Consider the following 19,559-nt stretch of genomic DNA (forward strand, 5'->3'; position numbering starts at 1 on the left):
GAGAGTTGCAGCAGGAGAGTGCCCAGCTGCCATGACCTGATAAACTACTGAAACAGACAACTCTCTAGATGGGACCCTCGGGTCCTTTCCATTGTTTTCTTTGGTCCCATATTTCTCTGTTTTACTACTTTCTTTGGATCTGAGTGTTAATGCAAAAGATAGCAAAGGGACTCTACCACCCAAAACAAATCAAGGCAGGTCACAGTGGTGTGACCATTCAAAGTGCAAGCCCAAACACACACTAGCACACTCTGGCTAATGTTGCCATGGCCCCTACCATCCCTTACACATATAAGACCTACAGGAATGTGTGAGGCAACCAAGTACTGAACATGAAAGTACATACATCTGGGGAGTTGTTTAGATTCTCTTTTCAGTGCACAGAAGACCAAGTATAAGTTCTGTGCCTTGGCTTTTGGTCTGGGCTGTTCTTCCAGCAGGCTCTGTTCCCAGAGCCTTTGGTCATGCAATCTGGGCTGGTTGCAGCTGGATACAGCCACCCTCTGCCCCCTCCCAATGTTTCACCGGCCTAGCAGCTGAGAATCCTGCTAGGGACAAGAGCCCAGAGGGTGAGACACAGAAGAGAGCACCGTTCTGTCACTTCTCTACCCTGGACGCTCTTTAAGCTGTTTTGACTCTTTGTCTTCCGCAGTTTGTATTTACTTGAACAAGAATGGCAGCACAGGCCCCCACTTAGATAAGAAGAAGGTCCAGCTGCTTCCTGACCATTTTGGGCCAGCCCGCGCCTCCGTGGTGTTGCAGCAGGCTGTCCAGGCTTGCATCGACTGTGCTTATCATCAGAAAACCGTCTTCAGCTTCCTCAAACAGGGCCATGGTGGTGAAGTGATCTCAGGTAAGCACACTTGGGCTGGTGTGGCCTCCTCACCAGAGGGCCAGGCCTTCTCAACTGGCTCATTTCTGGCAAAGCATCCTGGTTCCTACGACAGTCACGCTTGTAGGCTCTGGAGGAATGTGAAGGGATTCTGTTCCTTTTCAACAACCAGAACCCCTCTGAGCCTTATGCACCCCTCTGCCAAGTAGAATACCATGCAGACTCTGCTTAACCAAGCTTCTAAGCAGACTCCTGTCCTGTCTACCTGCTTAGCCTCTGCATACAGAAAACGTATGTGTGTTGCTTTAAAGGCATTCCAGAAGAAAGAATCCAGAGGGACTGCATTGTGGCAACAGGAGTTTCTCCAGATCACCATAGCCTCCCACCTGGCCTCAGGGGACCAGAGAACTCTTAGGTTCTTCCGGCTCCTTAGCTGCCCAGTCCTAAGCCAGCCCTGTTACAAGGAAGTTGAATCCCAGAGCAGAGTGGGGAAAAACCATTCCCTCTCTCTTTCCTGCTATGAGAGTTTGATTCAACTATGCTGTTTTTTGTTTTCACTGAGAATGTTCACTTTTTCTGCTGTGCCCTAGTTCTGTTTCCGTGTTCCCAAGTCCAAAACCCCATTCTATACCCACCAAGTCTATGAAGACTTGACCTGGAGCCTTTCAGTCTTAACTGCATGATCCTGCATAGTCTCCCGCCCCTTCCCTCTAACAAGTTGCAGTATCCAGTCTCAGGGAACCCAACTGACTTGGCAGACCCTCACGGATACCTATATTCTTTTAGAAGGCCCCATAAATAACTGTATTTTGTTAGCAAACATTTTTTGAGCCTTTATCTGACGTCAGAGGTTATTGCCAGGCACTGGCCGGGGAGGAAGAGAAAAGATGACAGGAGAGAAGTATTCTCATGTGCGAGAAATGTGTAAAGGGTGACGTGGGAGCCCTGGCGAGGGAGTAATTGGCTGTGTGGAGGGTGAGGGCACGCACGGCAGACATTGTTCTAGAAGTCGGAGGACTGCTGGGGACTCCAGCTTTCCTTTCCTTGGGAGGCCGAGGCTTCCGGGCAGTAGTCTGCGGGGATGAGGCCTTCTTTGCGCCTCTGTGGGGTTGCTGTCACCCACACCTTTCCTAGGGTTCTTCTGTCCCAAATTTGATTCCCGGGACCGGCCTATCTCCCCATTTCCTTGCTGCCCTCAGAGACAAATGCAAAGGCCTGCTTTTTAAGGATTATACAGATATTTTTTGAATAGAGATAGATAGGAAGGAGAATAAAACCAAGCATGGAATATTTCCAAATGCTGCTGAAACTCTAGTGCCCTAACACAGATCACATTGTGCACCCAAACCATTGCCGGCAATAGCTGTATTCTCCTCATCTGCCCGGTTTCTCTGTTCTTGGGCAGTTCTTATGGAAATAGAACCCAAAATGAGCAGATCTCCCGGAGGAGGCCCAGCCAACTGATGGAGCAGATAGAGTTGTGTTCACAGTTGTTTTCACAAGTTGAGTAAAATCGCCTCAGAGTCCCAGGTGCAACAGGCCTGGCCTGGCCACTCCCATTACTGCAAGCCCTTTGGAGGTGGAGGCAAAAATCAAACCCTTGAGGGAGGGAGGGGAGGGGAGGAAACCTGGGCACCGACTGCTTTGTGTAACCAGGTGAGCCTGAGGCAAGCAGTGGGCTGGGCTCCTCCGCCCGGCCTGCCCTGCACTGCCGGGCTGACGCGCTCGCCCCGTTTCCTTCATTCCACAGCCGTGTTTGACCGCGAACAGCACACCCTCAACCTCCCGGCAGTCAACAGCATCACCTACGTCCTCCGCTTCCTGGAGAAGCTCTGCCACAACCTTCGCAGTGACAATCTGTTTGGCAGCCAACCCTTTACACAGACTCACTTGCCTCTCACCACCACCGAGTACAGCCACAGCCACAGCCACGACAGGTACCTACCAGGTAGGAGCTGGGATGGGGCCGGGGCTGAGAAAGGGGCACAGGGCTCGCAGCAGCGCCAGTGGGGGCCCGGGGCTGGCCCTCACACCCTCCAGCCCGGCACCTACTCTCTGGACTCCTGGCTTTCTGCGCCTTACCTTTGCCGCAGGCGCAGCCAGGGACTCCTTGGTCTCCTCCCATCTCTGCTCTCTCCAGGATTTTGTTTTCCTATCTCTAGGATTAACCTTCTGTCCTCTGGATTTTTATCCCTAGAAAACGGTGGTTCAGAGTTCCCCTCCCGAGCCCCCACGGCGTGTGGCACGTGGAGCCACCATGAGGTCACAGCACGCCTCCCAGTGTGAAGCTGGCGGCAGAGGCCTAAGGTAGCTCTCCCTTGCCAACAGGAAGGTTTAGTCTCAGGCTACAGAGTGAGAAGTGTGCTCCCCCGTGATTGGCCGTCCACTCTTTCCTTTGGCACGTGGCCCGAACTCCTCCAGCACTGCCAGTCTAGCAAGTCAATTCAAGTTCCTGCCATTTCCAACGAGGCTGGAAAATAACTTTCTTAGTTAGCATAGCAGACCCGCAGCGGGAAAGCGGATGCCACGTGGCCGGATCAATGACTAAGCACTTCCAAGAGAGGTTAAAGAGTGAGTGGAACTCAGCATCTGGAGCCCCGGGACACAGAACGACAGGGAGTGGAGGAAAGCTCGATCCCAGTAGCGAGGTAGGTCATGGTCAAGAGAGGAAGCAGAGGCCCTTTAGAAGAGTCTCATGGACTCCTCCTGGCCGGAGGAGCAGAGAGGTGGTGCTGTGAGTGCTGGGGCTGTGCTGTCCTTTGGCGAGGGAGCCCAAGTCTGAAAGGTGCCCATTTCTGACCTACACAAGTCTTGTCACCACACTGCCTCCCCTGGCATCTCTTTATCGTTGTCTTAACAGAGTCCACTTCCAGAGAACGCGCTCGGCAACATGACTACTCACCCAGCCCCCCCACCCTCACCTCTGTCTGTACCTCTGCACCCCAGTGAGCACTGTCTGTGTGACTTGTGTGCAGGGCAAAAAAGACCACCTGAATTTCAAATACTCCTTGTGAGGGCCAGACCATCTGGTCCCTGCAGGCATGTCTGTGCCCCCCTCACTGATCTGTTGCTTGGGAGGGATCTTCTCTAAACCTTTTCTCCTGCTTTCTTTTATCATCAGAATCCGAGAACAAAAAGAAGTGTCCTTAGTATGTTGCACTGGGGGTCCGGGCTGGGTATGGCAGACATGGGGCAGACAAAGGCAGGTTATCAAATACCCCAGCTGTTGGCCTTCAGGAACTCTGAGCAGCACTTAAGTGATGAAAGCAAAGCCTATCTGAGATTCTGGAAGAATGCGTACACGAGAGGGGGTAGTGAACATTGAGGGTAGCTGCTCGTCTAAAGAGAGATTTCTCCACGAACCAGGAGCCCAGAATGCTTAAAGGGAATAATCATCACTGAGGACTAAGAGAAAACTTACTGGTAGCAGCATGCAGGGACTGGCAGGGATGTACGTCATGGGCCCGCAGTCATGGAGGGGGTTTGGAATTGAGGCCTGATGTGCCCTGGGAATTCTGTTCCAGTTTGCATCTCTCTGATTCAGCTACCAGACGAGAGGAAGCAAGCTTTAGCCGCTCTTCCTTCTTGCCTCACCAACTAAGAAAGAGACAAAGACCAGGGTTATCACATACTGTCCCCACTCCTTCCCTCATTTTCAGACAGATTCAGCCAGCTCTCTGCACCTTCTGGTGCTCACTGTCTAGCTTTTGTTTCCCATCCTGGGTGCTCAGCAACTTGGCTGCTCTTTCCCCAGTTTGTTTGCTTCTCTGAAGTGTTCTAACTGTGCCCAGACAAGCCAGAGCTTTGCCTAGATTTCTCACTCCTCTGTGCTCCTTTGCTTATCTTGCCTGCCCGCCTGCCTGCCTGCCTGCTAGCCTGCCTTGCTGACCCTTTGCTCCACCTCTGATCATCTATCATTTCCTGCACTTCCCTGATGACTTACCCAAACCTCTGCCAAATAGCTGGATATGCACAGGGCTTGGTCTGCCCTTTGGATCTGGGGTTTATCACTCCCACCCTCCTGCGTGGCTATGCGCTTCTATTTCAACATCCAAAGCTACCGCTCCTCTTGTCTAGTTACTTCCTGAGGTGCCTTCTCCCTTCCCTACAGCCTGCCTCCACACTTCCCTGGCCCTTAGGGTCGTGGCCTAACTGACCACACAATTCCAGTATAGCAGAGCCCATTAGGGTTCCTTACCTGAGTTGAGACTTAACTTTTTTTGAAAAACTCCAAACCTACAGAAGAGTGTGCAAATAGGATAGTGAGCAACCATGTACTCTTCATCTAGATTTCCCACTTAACTTTGTAATATTTACTATACCTGTTTCTCTTAGGCATACGTACACATATTTGTGTCTGTGGATTTTTGTTTACTGAACCATCTGAGAGTTAACTGCAGCTGAGAGACGTGATCCTTAATAAACTTTCCTATGTATCTTCTAAGGGTAGGAGTATTATCACACTCAAGAAATTTAACATGAGTAAAATCTACTAGCTGATATAGATAGATAGACAGTTAGATAGATAGATCGATCGATCGATCGATAGATGTTCTGTCTCTTTAGTTTTCTTTTATCTACAGCAGTTTTCCACACTTTTGTCTCTGCCTTTCCTGACATGACATTGACATTTTGGAGACTCCAGACCAGTTGTCAGACGCTCTGTGCCAGATGCTATACTAGCCTCTGGGGAGCCAGAGATGGAACAGACCGCATCCCTGCTCTGGGAGCATGCCAGCTGAGAGAGGACAGACATGCACGCGGTGTGAGCCTGGAACGGGCCCTGTGGCCAGCCAGGAGTGATGAAAGACGAGGACAGGAAGGGTTCCTGGCGGAGGGTGGAGGGGGACAGTGTCAGATTAGGGTCGCTTCTTCAAAACTCCACACGTGGCCATGTCAGGTGAGAGGCCTGTGAAGGTCATGTGAGAGGGAGTTCCTTCTGGCCCTCAGCACTAACAGCATTAACAGGAGACAATTAATGTAGCTGGTTCCAGGGACTGTTATCTTAGCCGTAATTGAAACCACCCAGCATTAACCTCTAGGTTTGCCGTTTGGGGATTGCCCAGATTCCTCTCTCTGCTCAAGGAGGTTCATTTGTCCAAGGTGGTAAGTTCCTTGTGCCTGTTTTTCTAGCTGCCGTCCAGGGTCATCAGAGCTTATAAAGTGGTCCTCCTGCCAGAATCCTAAAATGTATAGGATTCAATAAAGCCAAATAAGAAGTGTGAAATCTGTTAGGATGCATCCCTCTGTGGGGATGAAACCCTTCGTCCCCATGTGGGGTTTCCTCATAGAACTGTCAGAGTTCCAAGATGATGCAGATGCTCATAATTAATTGAACCTGTGTCGAGTCTATTATTCAGTCGGCCAACCCAGAAGTTACTGGTTGCACAACACCAAGGTCTGGTTTAGGCATATGGGCAGGGGGCATTTCCATAGTAAACTAGGGGCCCAGGTCCTCACACTCACAGAGTTTACAACCTGGTAAAGAGGAACAAATAAGCAAACAGTTCATTCGTGATGATGCGTACTTTCAGAGGACACGTTCAGATTTCAGAAGTTCAAACCAAGTGTCAGGAGAGGCTTTCCAGAAGAAATTATATCTAAGCTTGGACCTGAAGGAGCAGGATAATCAGGTGGAGATGCCACAGACCCAAGGAGATGGAGGAGGGGAGTGATGAAGAATGTTCCTGTTGACTGAATAGCATGTGAGACTGTGAGGGACAAAGGGGAGCGTGACCCGTGTCAGAGGAACCGGATGTGTGGTACAGCTGACATACACAGTGGAAGAGAAGCATGTGAGAGACGAGGCTAGAGCGGAGGCAGCGGCCTGGTCAGGAAAGCTCTAACTGACCGTATTGCCAGCTTTTTATCATTGAGCAGTGAGGACCCAGGGAAGGGACACAGTCACAGCGCTTCAGAGAGGTCACTCAGGATCCTGTGTGGGAGAATGGATTGGTACAGGGCGAGACAGTAGGCAGGGAGGCTGTCTGGAGGTTTGTGTGGGACTCCATGAGTCCTCTTAGATTTGGGGATAATCCTTTCCTTCGATACCCAAATCTAAATAACATCGAATGAACCCCCACCCCACATCATTCAGACTAGGGTTCCTGCTCTGACTCAGACTCCTGCAGACTCCTGCTCCTTCTTTCCCAGACCACTCTTATAGCTGACCGTCCCTCCCTTAGGTGCTTTGCCCCAAACATTTGGTCCAATTCTTCATCCTTCATTTCCCTAAGGAAAATGAATACAAAAATGAATACAATTGTAATAAACTTGTACTGGAGTTTAGGGGGGTGGGGGAGAATTGCCACAAAGAACAGGAAGCATTTTAACATTTCTGTTTTATCTTAATGTTTATCTGCTGTTACAGGATGTATCCTATTGGCCTCATTCACCTTCGGCCTCAGCCTGCTGCCATTTCTGGGTCCCACTCTAGGTTTGGGGGATTTTCTTCTCTGTTCTCTATTCCTTCCATCCCATACCTCCTCCTTTTCCAGCTATCAGCAGGCAACTCCAGCTTAATATATTATGCAGAATAATTTTGTTTCCTCTTATCTCCAATTTCCCAGACTTTGTCTTTCAAAACCAAAACTATATAAATGTAACAATGTAATTATATAAATGAAAGAACCACATAGCCCACCCAGATCTTTACTTTCAACTCAGAGAACAAAGACAAAAGCTGTTGGTAGAGAGATTTGTTCCATCTATCCCGTGTTCTCTTTTTTCTGCCTTCATGTGGATTAATCCAGTTTTTTTATGATTTCTATTTCCTTATTGGCTTATTAGCTATAACTAATTTAATTCTTTGTTTTAGTTTAGTGATTGCTTTAGTTTATATTATACATTTTTTACATATCACAGTCTACCTTGGAGCCATAGTCTTATGCCTTTACATATCGCATAAGAACCTTACAGCTGGTACACTCTCCCCATCTTCTGGCCTTTGTGCTATTGTTACCATACGTTTTACTTTTACATATATTGTAAATCCCACTATACATTATTATTTTACTTTAAATAGGTAATTCTCTTTTAAATTTTTTCAATATAAAAAATATATTCTTTTAACATAAAAGAAAAAATTATTTTATATTTACCCTTTCATAGTTACCCTTTCTTGTATTCTGGTACTTTACATTTTTTTAGTGTAGAGCCAGAGTTTCGTATCTTCTCCCTGCTGAAGGACTTTCCTTAACATTTCTCAGAGTTACAGTCTACTGGACACAAATTCCTTCAGTTTTGTATCTTTGAAAAAGTCTTTTGTTTTTTGGGGGGGTTTTTTTGTCTTTGTTTCTGAAAGATACTTTTAAAGTTGACTCTTTTTTTGTTCAGCACTTTTTAAAAGATGTCACTCCATTGTTTTCTGGTTTGCATTGTCTCTGATGAGAAGTCTGCTGTCATTCTTCTTTTTGGTCTCATGCTGTTCCCACCCCCCTCCACACCCCCCCAGGGTGCTTTTAAGGTTTTCTGTTTATTATTGGTTTTTAGCCATTTGACTGTGCTGTGCTTTGGTGAGGTTTTCTTCATGCCTCTTGTGCTTAGAGTCCCGTGAGCTTCTTGGACATGTGGGTTTACAGCTTTTTATCAAATGTGAAAAACTTTCTACCATTCTTTCTTCATATATATTTTCTTCACCTCTTTGGAGACTCCAATTAGACATATATGAGTCTCCTTGAAGGTTTCCCACTGTTTAGTGATGCTTTTTAAATATTTTCAGCCTTTTTTCTGTGTGTTATTTTGGATAAATTCTGTAGCTGTGTTTAAGTTAGCTAATCTTTTCTTCTATAGTGTTTAATCCACTCTTAATCCATCTCATGTATTTTTATCTCAGACATTGTGTTTTCATTTCTAGAAGTTTGACTTGGGTCTTTTTATGTCTTTGGTATTTTTGCTTAACCTGCATAGTCTTTGCTCTGTCTTCTTGAGCATTTGAAATCTAGTTGTAATCACCTCTCCAGAGCTCTGACCCATGAACTGTAGCTGCCTTGGCCTATCTGGACTCGGCCCCATCTCCTCAGCTCAGGGAGCTCACTGGCCCTGTCTAATCTTCCCCTGCCTCCACTGTGGCCTGGAAACACTCTAGACAGTGAGCTGAGAGCAAGCCTAGGGCTCACCTTTTTTTGTTACCCCTTTTCAGGAATCACCGTCCTGCACTACCTGATGCCCAGTGTCTGAAAATGGTTATTTCGTGTATTTTGTCTTTTTGTTTTCAGTTCCAAGAAATCAGATATGCCTAGACCCTGCTACTCTGCCTTAGTGGAAATCCAAAATGTCTCCTAAAGCCATGTACATCTTATCAGTCTACTGCCTTTGCCATTATCCTCTCTCTCTTGGCCTGAGAGGTCCTTTCTGGCCTATCTGGTCTCCTCTCTCGTTCCTCTCTGCTCCATTTTGTACCTAATAGCCCAAAGGGTATTCTTCAGGCATAAAGGAGCTTATGGCATGCCCTAACCTAAAACTCTGTAGTGGCATTCTAATACACTGACAGTAAAATCCAGGTGTCCTACTCTGGTTTGCAGTATTCTGCATCATCTGGTTCTTGCCTACCGTGCCAGATTCATCTCTTCCTTCCATATATTTTAGCTACACTGTTTTTCCTCATTTCCCCAAATATTCCAAGCTGTTTTTCTATTCAAGATCTTTCTATAAGTTACCAGGCAGCAGCCCTTAGCCATTGTACCAGGAGACCTACAGCAGATGATTAGGTTCTACCTAAGCCACGTCAGCTCCTTGGCCCTTTCCACAGAATTCTCTGCGGGTGAGGGGCATCCTGGGTCATGTTCCTATCCTTTGCAGTTTTGCAGTTTTTCTTGGAGATCAAATGTTTAGATAATGCTTGGGATTCATTGGGGCTGCCAGCGAACCCTAAAACCAAGCACATTGTTTAGTATACCTCTACTTGGATGCTTCAGACCACAGCTGTTAAACATCATCTTGTCAAGGAGACCTCTCAAGGTCTCCTCATCTAAAAAAGCCCCCCTTGTTATTTTCTGTCTTAATACCCTATTTGCTTAGTAATATTTACAATAGTTTCTAATTTTTTATAAGCTTGTATTTTGTCATCCTTCCCACTAGATTAATTATTCCTTGAGGGAAGGGACAATATCTTTTTCATCGTTCACAGTATCTGTCTCCCTGTCACATAGCAAATATCTGATAATGTTTGCTGAATTAAAGTGTAGTAGAGGGTGTAGGACACGTAGTTCAGAGGACTTTTTTTTTCATGAGGCAGACTTAAGCATACGCAGTAACTGTGGTAATCTCTGGGTCTTGTGTTGGCATAAGAATTTTCCTAGAAAATTCTAGAAATTCTTAGAAAATTCTAGTTTCTTTCATTTGTTTCACCCCAGGATGGGGAAAGCATGGTTGTGAGCATAGATTCCTTGAATCCCAGAAATGGAAAGTGGTCTAGAGATTATCTAGTGTCTAGCCCAACAGATCGGGTGGTCATCTGACTTCTGCTTAAGTGCTCCCAATGACAGGTTGCTCACCATCACCTTTGGCAACCGATTTTATTGCTGGGCATTTCTGATTGCTACAGTGCCTTCACTTTTGAGCCCAAATCTGTCTTCTTATAACTCCTGCCCCCTGTTTTACTGGCTGCCTTTCAGAAGATCCAATCTACCTCCAGTTCTCTTCCCTTCCCATGACTGTCCTCAGGTTATTTGTCACCCCTGACTTTTCTCCAGATCATGCATTCGTGGGCTCTTTCTCCTTTGCATGATTTCTAGACCTCCCCCCACCATTCTTGCCGTCCTCCCCTGGGAACTCTTGTTTTTAGGGTAGCCTTACAAGGTGAGACTCCAAAAAAATCTGCTTCTGACTGGAAATCAGTGCATAAGGAAAGGCCTTTATCTGTCTGTTTACCTCTGCATACCCCCTCCCTAGCACAGGAGCTAGTACTCAAAGGATGCTCAACAGATGTTTGCTGAATGAAGGAATGAGCTCCTTCCCATGCTGACTGTTCTTATGTCTCTAACACATCCACAGCAAATTTCATTTAAATTGACCATATGAGATTGTATTTTTAAAAAATTTTTCTTAATGTTTTATTTATTTTGAGAGAGAGAGACAGAGAGACAGAGTACAAGCAGGGGAGGGGCAGGGAGAGAGGGAGACACAGAGTCTGAAGCAGGCTCCAGGCACTGAGCTGTCAGCACAGAGCCCGACGTGGGACTTAAACTCGTGAACTGCAAGATCATGACCTGAGCCAAAGTCAGACACTTAACCGACTGAGCCACCCAGGTGCTCCTTAGTGTCTTTTTATAGATGGGCAAACTGAATCCCAAGAAAAAGGCAGAGATCAGTGACCAGTGGTAATGCCAGAAATAGAACTCAAGTCTTGCAACCCTAACTTCTGACCCTGGGCCAATGGTTGCAAAGTTCCTTTTAGCAGTAGAACTCCTTTTTGCAAAGGCTGGATTATATGAAAACTCTGGGGTATAAAAGTTAAAACCAGAGCTGTTTTGCTAGAACCTGGGGTGAGACCCAGAGGCCTACTCACTTGGCCTCCCTCTGGAGGCCCTCAGGGATCTGTGGAGCACAGTTTGAGAGCACTGCAGTCTTCTTTGCTGCACTGTCTTGCTGAGGCAGCCAGGCCCTCGTCTGGTCAGCCTTAAGTAGACGAGGCCCTCCCAGGGCCCTCCCAGGCATGATTCTTCATCTGTCCACTGCCTCTCGTTAGGAGAGCTTTAATGACCTGGCCTGGTGCTGTTGCCCCTGTCCCGGTGTTCAGGCCCCTCAACTCAGACTCCAGGCCTCCATTGCCATTCGTAGCATCGCTGAGAGGACGAGACGCTGACTTGCATCAGCAGCTGGTGAGCCCCCCATACTGTCCTGCTGACGCTTCACACGCTAGTTCGGGTGAGGCAAGTTGCGCTGTCCGCGGTTTTCGCCAGGTAATCAGGGCTCGAAAGGTGCATGCAGAAACTAGATTTCATCCTTTTCCCGAGTTACTGCAGAGAACGTAGGCTTGCCGTAACTCTGAGTGAAGGATAAATAAAATAACTCCCCACCTTGGTAAAGTCCATCTCATTCCATTTTCTCATTTGATGTTCTCAGCATGAGAGAGAGGGATTTCCCCCCCTTTTACAGATGAAGCTGGTGCTGAGAGGACAGACAGCTTGCATGGGGTCAAATACCTGGAGAAGGGCAGGAGTCCAGGTGTAGAACCCGGGCCTCCTGTTTGTTGGCTTGGAGTCCTGTGCTTGTCTCAAAAGTGGGACGCTGCTGTGGTCCCCTCTCCTGGAAGATAGGAATCTGAAGGCTTGTCTGCCTAAAGGGGTGGGCTGCGGTCCAGGTCCCCAGAGACTTCTCTCTCTGGGACCATTGCCGGGGTAGGGCTTTGTCAGTCACACTCCCGAGATTAAGGGCAAATAGCTGGATTTGACTCTAAGCCCCTGGTTACCCCGCAAGTTCAGGTAGTAGAAAGTAGTCCTAAAATCCTAACCCATCTTGCCATAGAAGTCTTATCGTATACCAGGCCGTGTGTTTGACTGTAGTGTTGATCACAAGCCTGAGTGAATCCCAAGCGTTACCTGAACAGCCGACCTCTAAGAAAAGCCACAAAGGATGGGGGTGGGGGTGGCCCAGGACCCAGCACTCCTCCTTTAGGCAGAGATGATGTGAGCAGGGCTGAGGAACTGACTGAGTGTGGGCAGAGCCCAGTCACGAGAGGGAGCCTGCTTCAGGTTCTGGAGTGCACTGATTAGGGGCTGCTGCCCAGCTGAGGGGCTGGGCCTCAGAGGAAGGGGGCTTCCCATGTTCTAAATGAGGACGCTGTGGTTCTGAGAGAAGCACCTTGTCTACCCAGTGCCAGAGCCAACTTCTAATCCAGATTCTGGTCTCCACGGCCCTATTCTCACCACCGCATAAGCCCAGCTTCCTTGGGGTAGTTCTGTTCCACAAGGCAAGTACGAAAGGAGGGAGGGAACCAAGGAGCAGACCCTTCATAGACAGGCTGTTAGTTGGGCACTGAGGAGCATTTCTGAGATGTCTTGCTGGCTGAGGGGGTCACCTTTTAAAGTGTCCTCATCTGAGTAACCATACCTCTTCTCCAGCACCCCTGTCCCCTGCACTAGCATCTCGTGTGTAGGGAGGCAGCCTCTTCCTAAAATAGTTCTATTTGTTTTAAGGTTCTCCTTATCCAGAAAAAGCTTAAGACCTCCAGACCACAAGAAACTTCAAAGACTATCTAATCTAAAAGGAAGAGTCCCTAAGGAGATACAAGTCCAGAGAATGGCACTGGGCTTGACTAAGGTCACCTAGTGAGAGCCAGAGCCATGCCTAGTACACAGGCCTCCTGAGATAGCCTAGAACTTTCTGTCTTGCTGCCTCTTGCTCCATCAAACAGGTACCTGGGAGGCCAGCGCCCCGGCAGTCCTTCTAGACTAGTTCCTGCTCTAACTCTGGTTTTACTGTTTTCCAGGTGAAAGCTTTGTCCTGGGGAATAGTCTGACCCGGTCCTTGGAACCACACTCAGACTCCATGGACTCCGCCTTGACTCCCACCAACCTTGTCAGCAGCTCCCAAAACCTTCGAACCCACGGGTACCGGCCTCTGCTTCCATCTTGTGGCCTCCCACTGAGTCCTGCCTCGGCTGTGCGCAGGCTGTGCTCCAGGGGTAAGCTGACTGCAGTTCTGGCCCTCGCTCTTCCCTTCCTTCCTCACTGAGTGCTGGCTGCCCCCTGCCTGGCAGTTGGACGGGGTCCAGACTTACCATTTGTGTCTAGCTAGGCACCAGGGAGGCATCTGGAGCTCTGGGATTGGCTTGACAACAGTGGAAACTAAGAGCCAAAGACTCGAGCCAAAGGGACAGGGAAAGGTACCCCCATTCATTTATTAGCCATTCATTCGAAGACCATCTGTGTTCAGCATGGGGATGCAAAAGTCAATCGCTTCTGGTCCTCAGAGTGTTCACAGTCTTATGGGAGAGACAAACACTTCAACACAATTGTAAGACATATCTTGAGTACAGAGATGTGCTTTGGATAGTATGAAAACTGCAGGAAAGAAGAACACCTAACCCAAGCTCGGTATCCAGGGGAAGCTTCCTTGAATTTTTTTTTTTTAACGTTTATTTATTTTTGAGAGAGAGAGAGACAGCATGAGCAGGGAAGGGGCAGGGAGAGAGAGGGAGATACAGAATCCGAAGCAGGCTCTGCGCTCTGAGCTGTCAGCACAGAGCCCGACGTGGGGCTCACACTCACAAACCATGAGATCATGACCTGAGCCGAAGTCGGACACTTAACCGACTGAGCCACCCAGGCGTTCCTAGGGGAAGCTTCCTTGAGAAGGTGACACCACCCTGTCCGAGACTTCAAAGCTGTGAGTGGTGAGATCAGGAGTAGTAGGGGAGGGAGAGCTTTCCAGGAAGAGAGCATAGTGGAACAAGGACAGAGGGATAAGAACTGGTACAGATGGTGCACATGGAACTGCATGCACTTTGGTATCGCTGAACATAAAGTGTGATACTGGGACTTGAAACAGAAAAGCCTGGAAAGGTCAGGGGGCTGCTTCACAGAGGACCCAAAGCTGTGGAGCATGATGGAGTCTGGAGTGGATCCTGCAGGCAGTGTGAAGCTGCCGAAGGCTTTTAATTAGAGGCAAGACCTAAAGAGTCTTGTGTTTTCAACAGATCACGTACTACTGTGTTGAGGACACATTTGAGGAAGGACAGACTAGAGAGGCCACTTAGGAGGTTGGGGAGTGGGCCAAACCAGAACAGATAAAGGCCTGGATTAGAAAAGTGGTAGATAGTTTATAGAAGAGCAAATCGGTTAAAAAACTATTCACGAGGGAGATACAGTCAGATTTGAGGATAGTGAGAAAGAAGGGAGGAGGAATGTCTCCTTGGTTTCTAGATGGGGTGGCAGGGTGCCATTCAGTGAGAGAGGGGGCCAGCCGTAGAAAGACAGGGAGGGAGCCCACAGGTCATCTAGGTGACATCCACCAGGCAGTGGCTCTGCAGGTCTGATTCTCAGGGAAGACAACTGAACTGAAGGTAAATGTTTGGGAGTCATCGGCATACAGATGGTAGTTGAAGCTGTAGGATGAATGCCAGCCACTTCCCAGGAGTGTATGGGTAGAATGAAAAGAACAATTGACCAAAGGTGGAGTCCTGGGGACCAACAAAGTTCAGGAGGTGGGAGCAGGAAGAAGATCCCAGGAGACGACAAAGAAGTAGTCAAATGCGAGGAAAAACAAAATCTGATGTTGCAGTGGCCAGGATTACAGAGAGCGTTTTAAAGAGAGCGCACCACAACAAAGATTTGGCAACTATCTGTCGGAGGTGGTGATTAGTGGGTAATTGACGACCTTAGCAAGAGCAGCCTCAGACGTTGTGGAGGGCGATGAGGGCAGATAGCATGGTGAGGTACTAAAGAGGGCTTAAGAAAAAGAAAAATGGTGACCTACAAAAGAAGGTCTTCAAGAGTGGGAGCGCCCCGGATGTGTTTATCAGCAGACAAGATGTGCCTTCCAAGAAGAAGAAATGAAGAATACAGGAAAGAGAAGAGAGTAAGGCTGTGGGTGTGGCGCGGTGGGAAGGGTTAGGGACCCAGGGCATAGAAAAATGGGTTGGCCTTAAGCCTTGTTCTTTGAGACTGGAGGAAAGAATGATGGTGGCCATGAGTGAATGGGGAGAGGGTGAGTAGAGAAGGGCTTAGGGGAGCTCCCAGACTGGACTGGTCAAGAGCAGACGGGGGAAATGGAGCAAGGAGAAGGGACTGGCTTTCGGGAAACACTGAAGGCCCAGCTGTGCTTGGAGACTAGTCTGCCATTTTGCCAGAGATGTGGTTTTCTTCTGTGGTCTTAGAAACCTAGATGTGGGAATGAGAAAAGACTGTCTGCGGATGAAAGTTTCACGTTGAGGTAGAAGGACAAGAGGGCCAGGGAGTGGGGGAGCTGGAGGGACAGCCGTTTAGACCATCAGCACCGGACCGGGCCAGGTAGGGAAGAAGAAGCAAGGCTGGGACAAGGCTGAAGGATGGGGAATTGTGAGTCTGCTGGGCTAAATGTCTCTGTGACGTAATGGGTTTAGTGGACTGAAGTCCAGGACCATTACAGACATGGGAGGTTGGGGTCAGAGAAAGGGATGTTTACGTTTCTGAAGTGGATTTGTTCCAAGTGATGGCAGGAAGCAGGCAGTGGCCTTGGCGGGAGGTATTTGAAGCAGAGTGGAGGTGAAGGTCACTGGAGGCCAGGTGGGTGACTGAGTGCCTCTGAGGATGAGGACAGGAACCGGCTGGAGCAGGAGGCTGTGACCGACATACCGAGCAATCTCCATCTCACAAGGGGTAGAAGCCCAGAGGTCTGTAGGCGACAGTGAACAGGACGAGCAGGTGGCTGGGCACATATCTGGCCTCTGATGAACATGAGCTTTCATAGGAGAAAGGCCTAAAAGTGGCCATGGAGAGACGGGAAAGTGCCATCTCCACACTCCCAGCCCCCGGCGTGTGGAACAATAAGAAGATTCCATTGACAGGGCCTGCCGTGGAGAGAATCGGCCTCAGGAGAGAGAGTTTTAGGGAGACCGAGTGGGGGGAAGAAGCCAGGCCGTCACCCAGCAAGGCGGTGTGGGGCATGGGCAGCGCTAAAGTCCAGGCAGAGCCGCCAGCTGATTTCCTGCCTTGAGTCTTGGGGGAGTCGTCTCACCTCTCAGGTCTCCACACCCCTCTTTTGTGCACTGGACATGGTGATAGGGACCTGGTCTTTTCACAGGAGTGTGACAAGGATCAGATGGAAGTGGGGATAAGGGATCACTTGGGAAGCTTAATCACCCCCCAGGTGTGAAGGGATTCCATCACCGTCCTCCCTCCCGAGGCCCTCTCTGTTGGGAGTGCTGCTTGATGGCTGCCCCATGCGCCACTGGCCTGAGATGTCACTCTTGTCTCCGGGCACCTCCTCTCTTCCTTTGGAATGCATGTGAGCCTGTTGGCCAGGTCATGGTCTAAATCTCTTGTGACCCTGTAGAACCTCATACGGCTATGAAGGATTCCATTTGGCACTAGAACTGTTTGTCCCAAAGAATTCATATGTTGAGTCTGTCCCCTCTTATTTCACTAATCGAGGATGAGTAGGCACCGGTTTACTAGTCTGGCCACCTGCCTTAGATGTGCCTCACCTGCCTTAGTCATTCTCAGACTGAGACCCTCTGCCTTCCTTGAGGGGTAACCACCAGCTCTCATCGGGCAGTGGGAGAGAATCCCGCTGTAGTCTGTGTGCAGAAATGGGGATAGAAGACATATCCAGGGCACTGACTTGTCTTCTTCCTAGCTGTGTGGTCTTGGGAAAGTCGCTTCACTTCTCCGGGCCTCAGCTCCCTCATCTCTAAACGGAAGATGATGCTGCTTCCCTCAAGGGCTGTTTTAAGGGTCAGATGAGCTGACAGTGGCGGGTGGTGGGGGTTCTTCCTACTGTTCACTCTTCCCGACATTCACCACTACCACCTGCTGCGTGCCACAGTCGTCTCTTGCTTGGACTGGTCTCCCTTCTGCCCTCCCCCGGAGCCTAAGTCTATTCACACGGGCTCTGAGAGCGATCCTTTCCACTGTAAGTTGGTTCCAGTCACTCCTCTGCTCAAAACCGACCTACTTCGCTCAGAAAAGCCAATGGTTTTTTCGGTGGCATCGAGGTCCTGTTATGTGCACCACCATGCCCCCCAGCCCATCACACACACTACCTCTCAGAGGTTATCTCCTACCACTCTCTCCTCATTCGCTCAGCTCTGGCCCACAGGCCTCCCGGCTTCACTGTAAACATGCCAGTCACCCTTCTGCCTCACGGTCTGTGCTCAGGTGTCATCATTTCAGAGCTGTCTCTCCCGACCACCATATAAATTAGCATCTTCCTGCCACTTGTCCTCCTGGGGTGTGTTGGAACAGGAGGAGGCTGCCAGACAAACTCAGAAATACGTAGTAGCATCAGATGTGTGAATATGTGCGTGCATTTATGTTTATAGGTGTATAATGTCATTGTGTGTGTGTTTGGTTCTTAGCTCCCCTAGGTCAAGGAATTGGCCGAGATGGTCCAGGGACACGTCCATGAGTATATCTTCTCTCTGCTGTCCGTAATCTCTGCAGCCGGTCTCTCTGTCAGTGTCACAGTGCACTGTCAGGGCAGGGAGAGGTGGCTGGCTCAGAGCCCTCTCCAACTTCCTGTCTACCACTACCTCTAAAAAGCCATCGGAATTTCTGTGGCGATCGTCACCCTGCTTGCCCTGGCACACTTCTCCCCTCATCTGGTCAGTGCCCAGCTACGAGTTGGAGATGTAACTCCCCGGAGTCTCTTCCCCAGGGAGCAGGGGCTGGGCCAAGCCAAATGTGCTTTGACTTTTAGACCTGGGACCCACCCAGAGTGAAGGGAAATGGAGGAGATTTTTAGCCTTTGCAAGAGACAGTTGACGAGTACAACCTTCTGCTCTCCTAGGTGGGTTTCAGCTCGCCTCTCAGCTGTGTGACAGGCATCTCCTGAGTGGTGAGGATACAGACGTGAACAAGGCAAGGTCCCTGCCTCAAGACAGACAGTCTGGTGGGGGAGCCAGAAAAATACACAACTAACTATTATGTAGGGTCATTCGTTCATTTAACAAACCTGTCTGAGCGTCCACTATGGCTGCCCAGGCCCTCTTTTATGTCCTGGAGACTGTGAAAGGAAACCACCGCCCCCCTGTGTGTCTGTCTCCCTTACGCCCAGTACTCCATTCAACATGACTTCCCCCCGGACACCACATGTGCAGCTCTCCCCACACCAAACAATTGTGCCACACCACCTGGGTGTCCTACAATTTAACTCAACTCTGACACTGTGTGAAGAGAGCATCAGATCCCATCGGCTAAGGGTTCGGTCCCACAAGCCCCCTGCCCCACGCCACCAGAGGCCAGTCGAAGGTCCGGGATGTCACCCGTGCTTCTGACTGGCCGACTAAATCAAGGGTTCCCACAGTCACCTCCTTGGGTTCACTCACGAAAACTTACTAGGTTACCAGCTTTCTGTAACCAGAGACAACTCAGGAACAGCCGGATGGCAGAGCTGCCCAGGGCGAGGCATGTGGGAGGGGGCACCAGCTTCCATGCCCTCTCCAGACACACAGATCCCACACCTCCATGTGTCCACCAACCAGGGGTTCTTGCCCTCTGAACCCCATCGTTTGGGGTTTTTACAGAACCTTGATTACACAGGCACAATCAGTTAAGTCATTGGCCACTCTCCTCCCCAGGGAGGTTGGCAGGCAACCCCCATCCTTTAGGGACTTTCCAGAAGTGACCTCAGGAATACACTCAGGTGTGGCTAGAAAGGGCTTGTTGTGAATAACAAAAGGCACCTTTCTTTCTCTCACCATTTAGGAAATTCCAAGAATTTTAGGAGTTCTTGCCAGGGAACAGGACAAAGACCAAATATGTGTGTTTTTCTTATTAAAAGTCACAATATCACAAAGAAATAGGGCAGAAAATAGAAGACAGTAAACATAAATACATGAAAATATTTTAGGTAGTGATACGTGCTGAGGGAAAAGGAGATAATTGGATTGATAGTGGCTGTGTGGGGAATGGAATATTTTTGCTAGAAGGTTGGTGAAGGTCTGTGAGGAATTGATGTTTGAGATAAGACCCAAATATTGAGAAGGAATCAGGTATGCAAAGTCCTGGGAAAAGCACATTCCAGACCGAGGAAATTACAGGTCAAAGAATAAAGGCATAGCCTATTCGAGAAGCAGAAAGCAAGC

At 49.0% G+C, this 19,559-nt stretch overlaps 1 protein-coding gene across 12 annotated transcripts in view; it reads left to right on the forward strand.

The window, feature by feature from the left end:
• The window catches only part of SCMH1 (Scm polycomb group protein homolog 1), a 186,641-nt gene that overhangs the window by 163,961 nt on the left and 3,121 nt on the right, over nucleotides 1-19,559 (forward strand). For 11 of the 12 annotated variants that reach the window (XM_047082518.1, XM_047082524.1, XM_047082528.1 and 8 more), the window contains 3 exons: nucleotides 653-853; nucleotides 2,583-2,780; nucleotides 13,263-13,457. In XM_047082518.1, coding sequence (XP_046938474.1) covers nucleotides 653-853; nucleotides 2,583-2,780; nucleotides 13,263-13,457 — 594 coding nt within the window. Of the gene's footprint in view, nucleotides 1-652; nucleotides 854-2,582; nucleotides 2,781-13,262; nucleotides 13,458-19,559 lie in introns of those variants that run through there. The other variant, XM_047082529.1, reaches the window with a different exon arrangement.

Source organism: Lynx rufus, unplaced genomic scaffold (genome assembly GCF_022079265.1).
Source record: "Lynx rufus isolate CCGP_SWC_20201006 ecotype Redwood Valley unplaced genomic scaffold, mLynRuf1.p SCAF_2, whole genome shotgun sequence".
In the NCBI taxonomy this organism is placed as follows: Eukaryota; Metazoa; Chordata; class Mammalia; order Carnivora; family Felidae; genus Lynx; species Lynx rufus.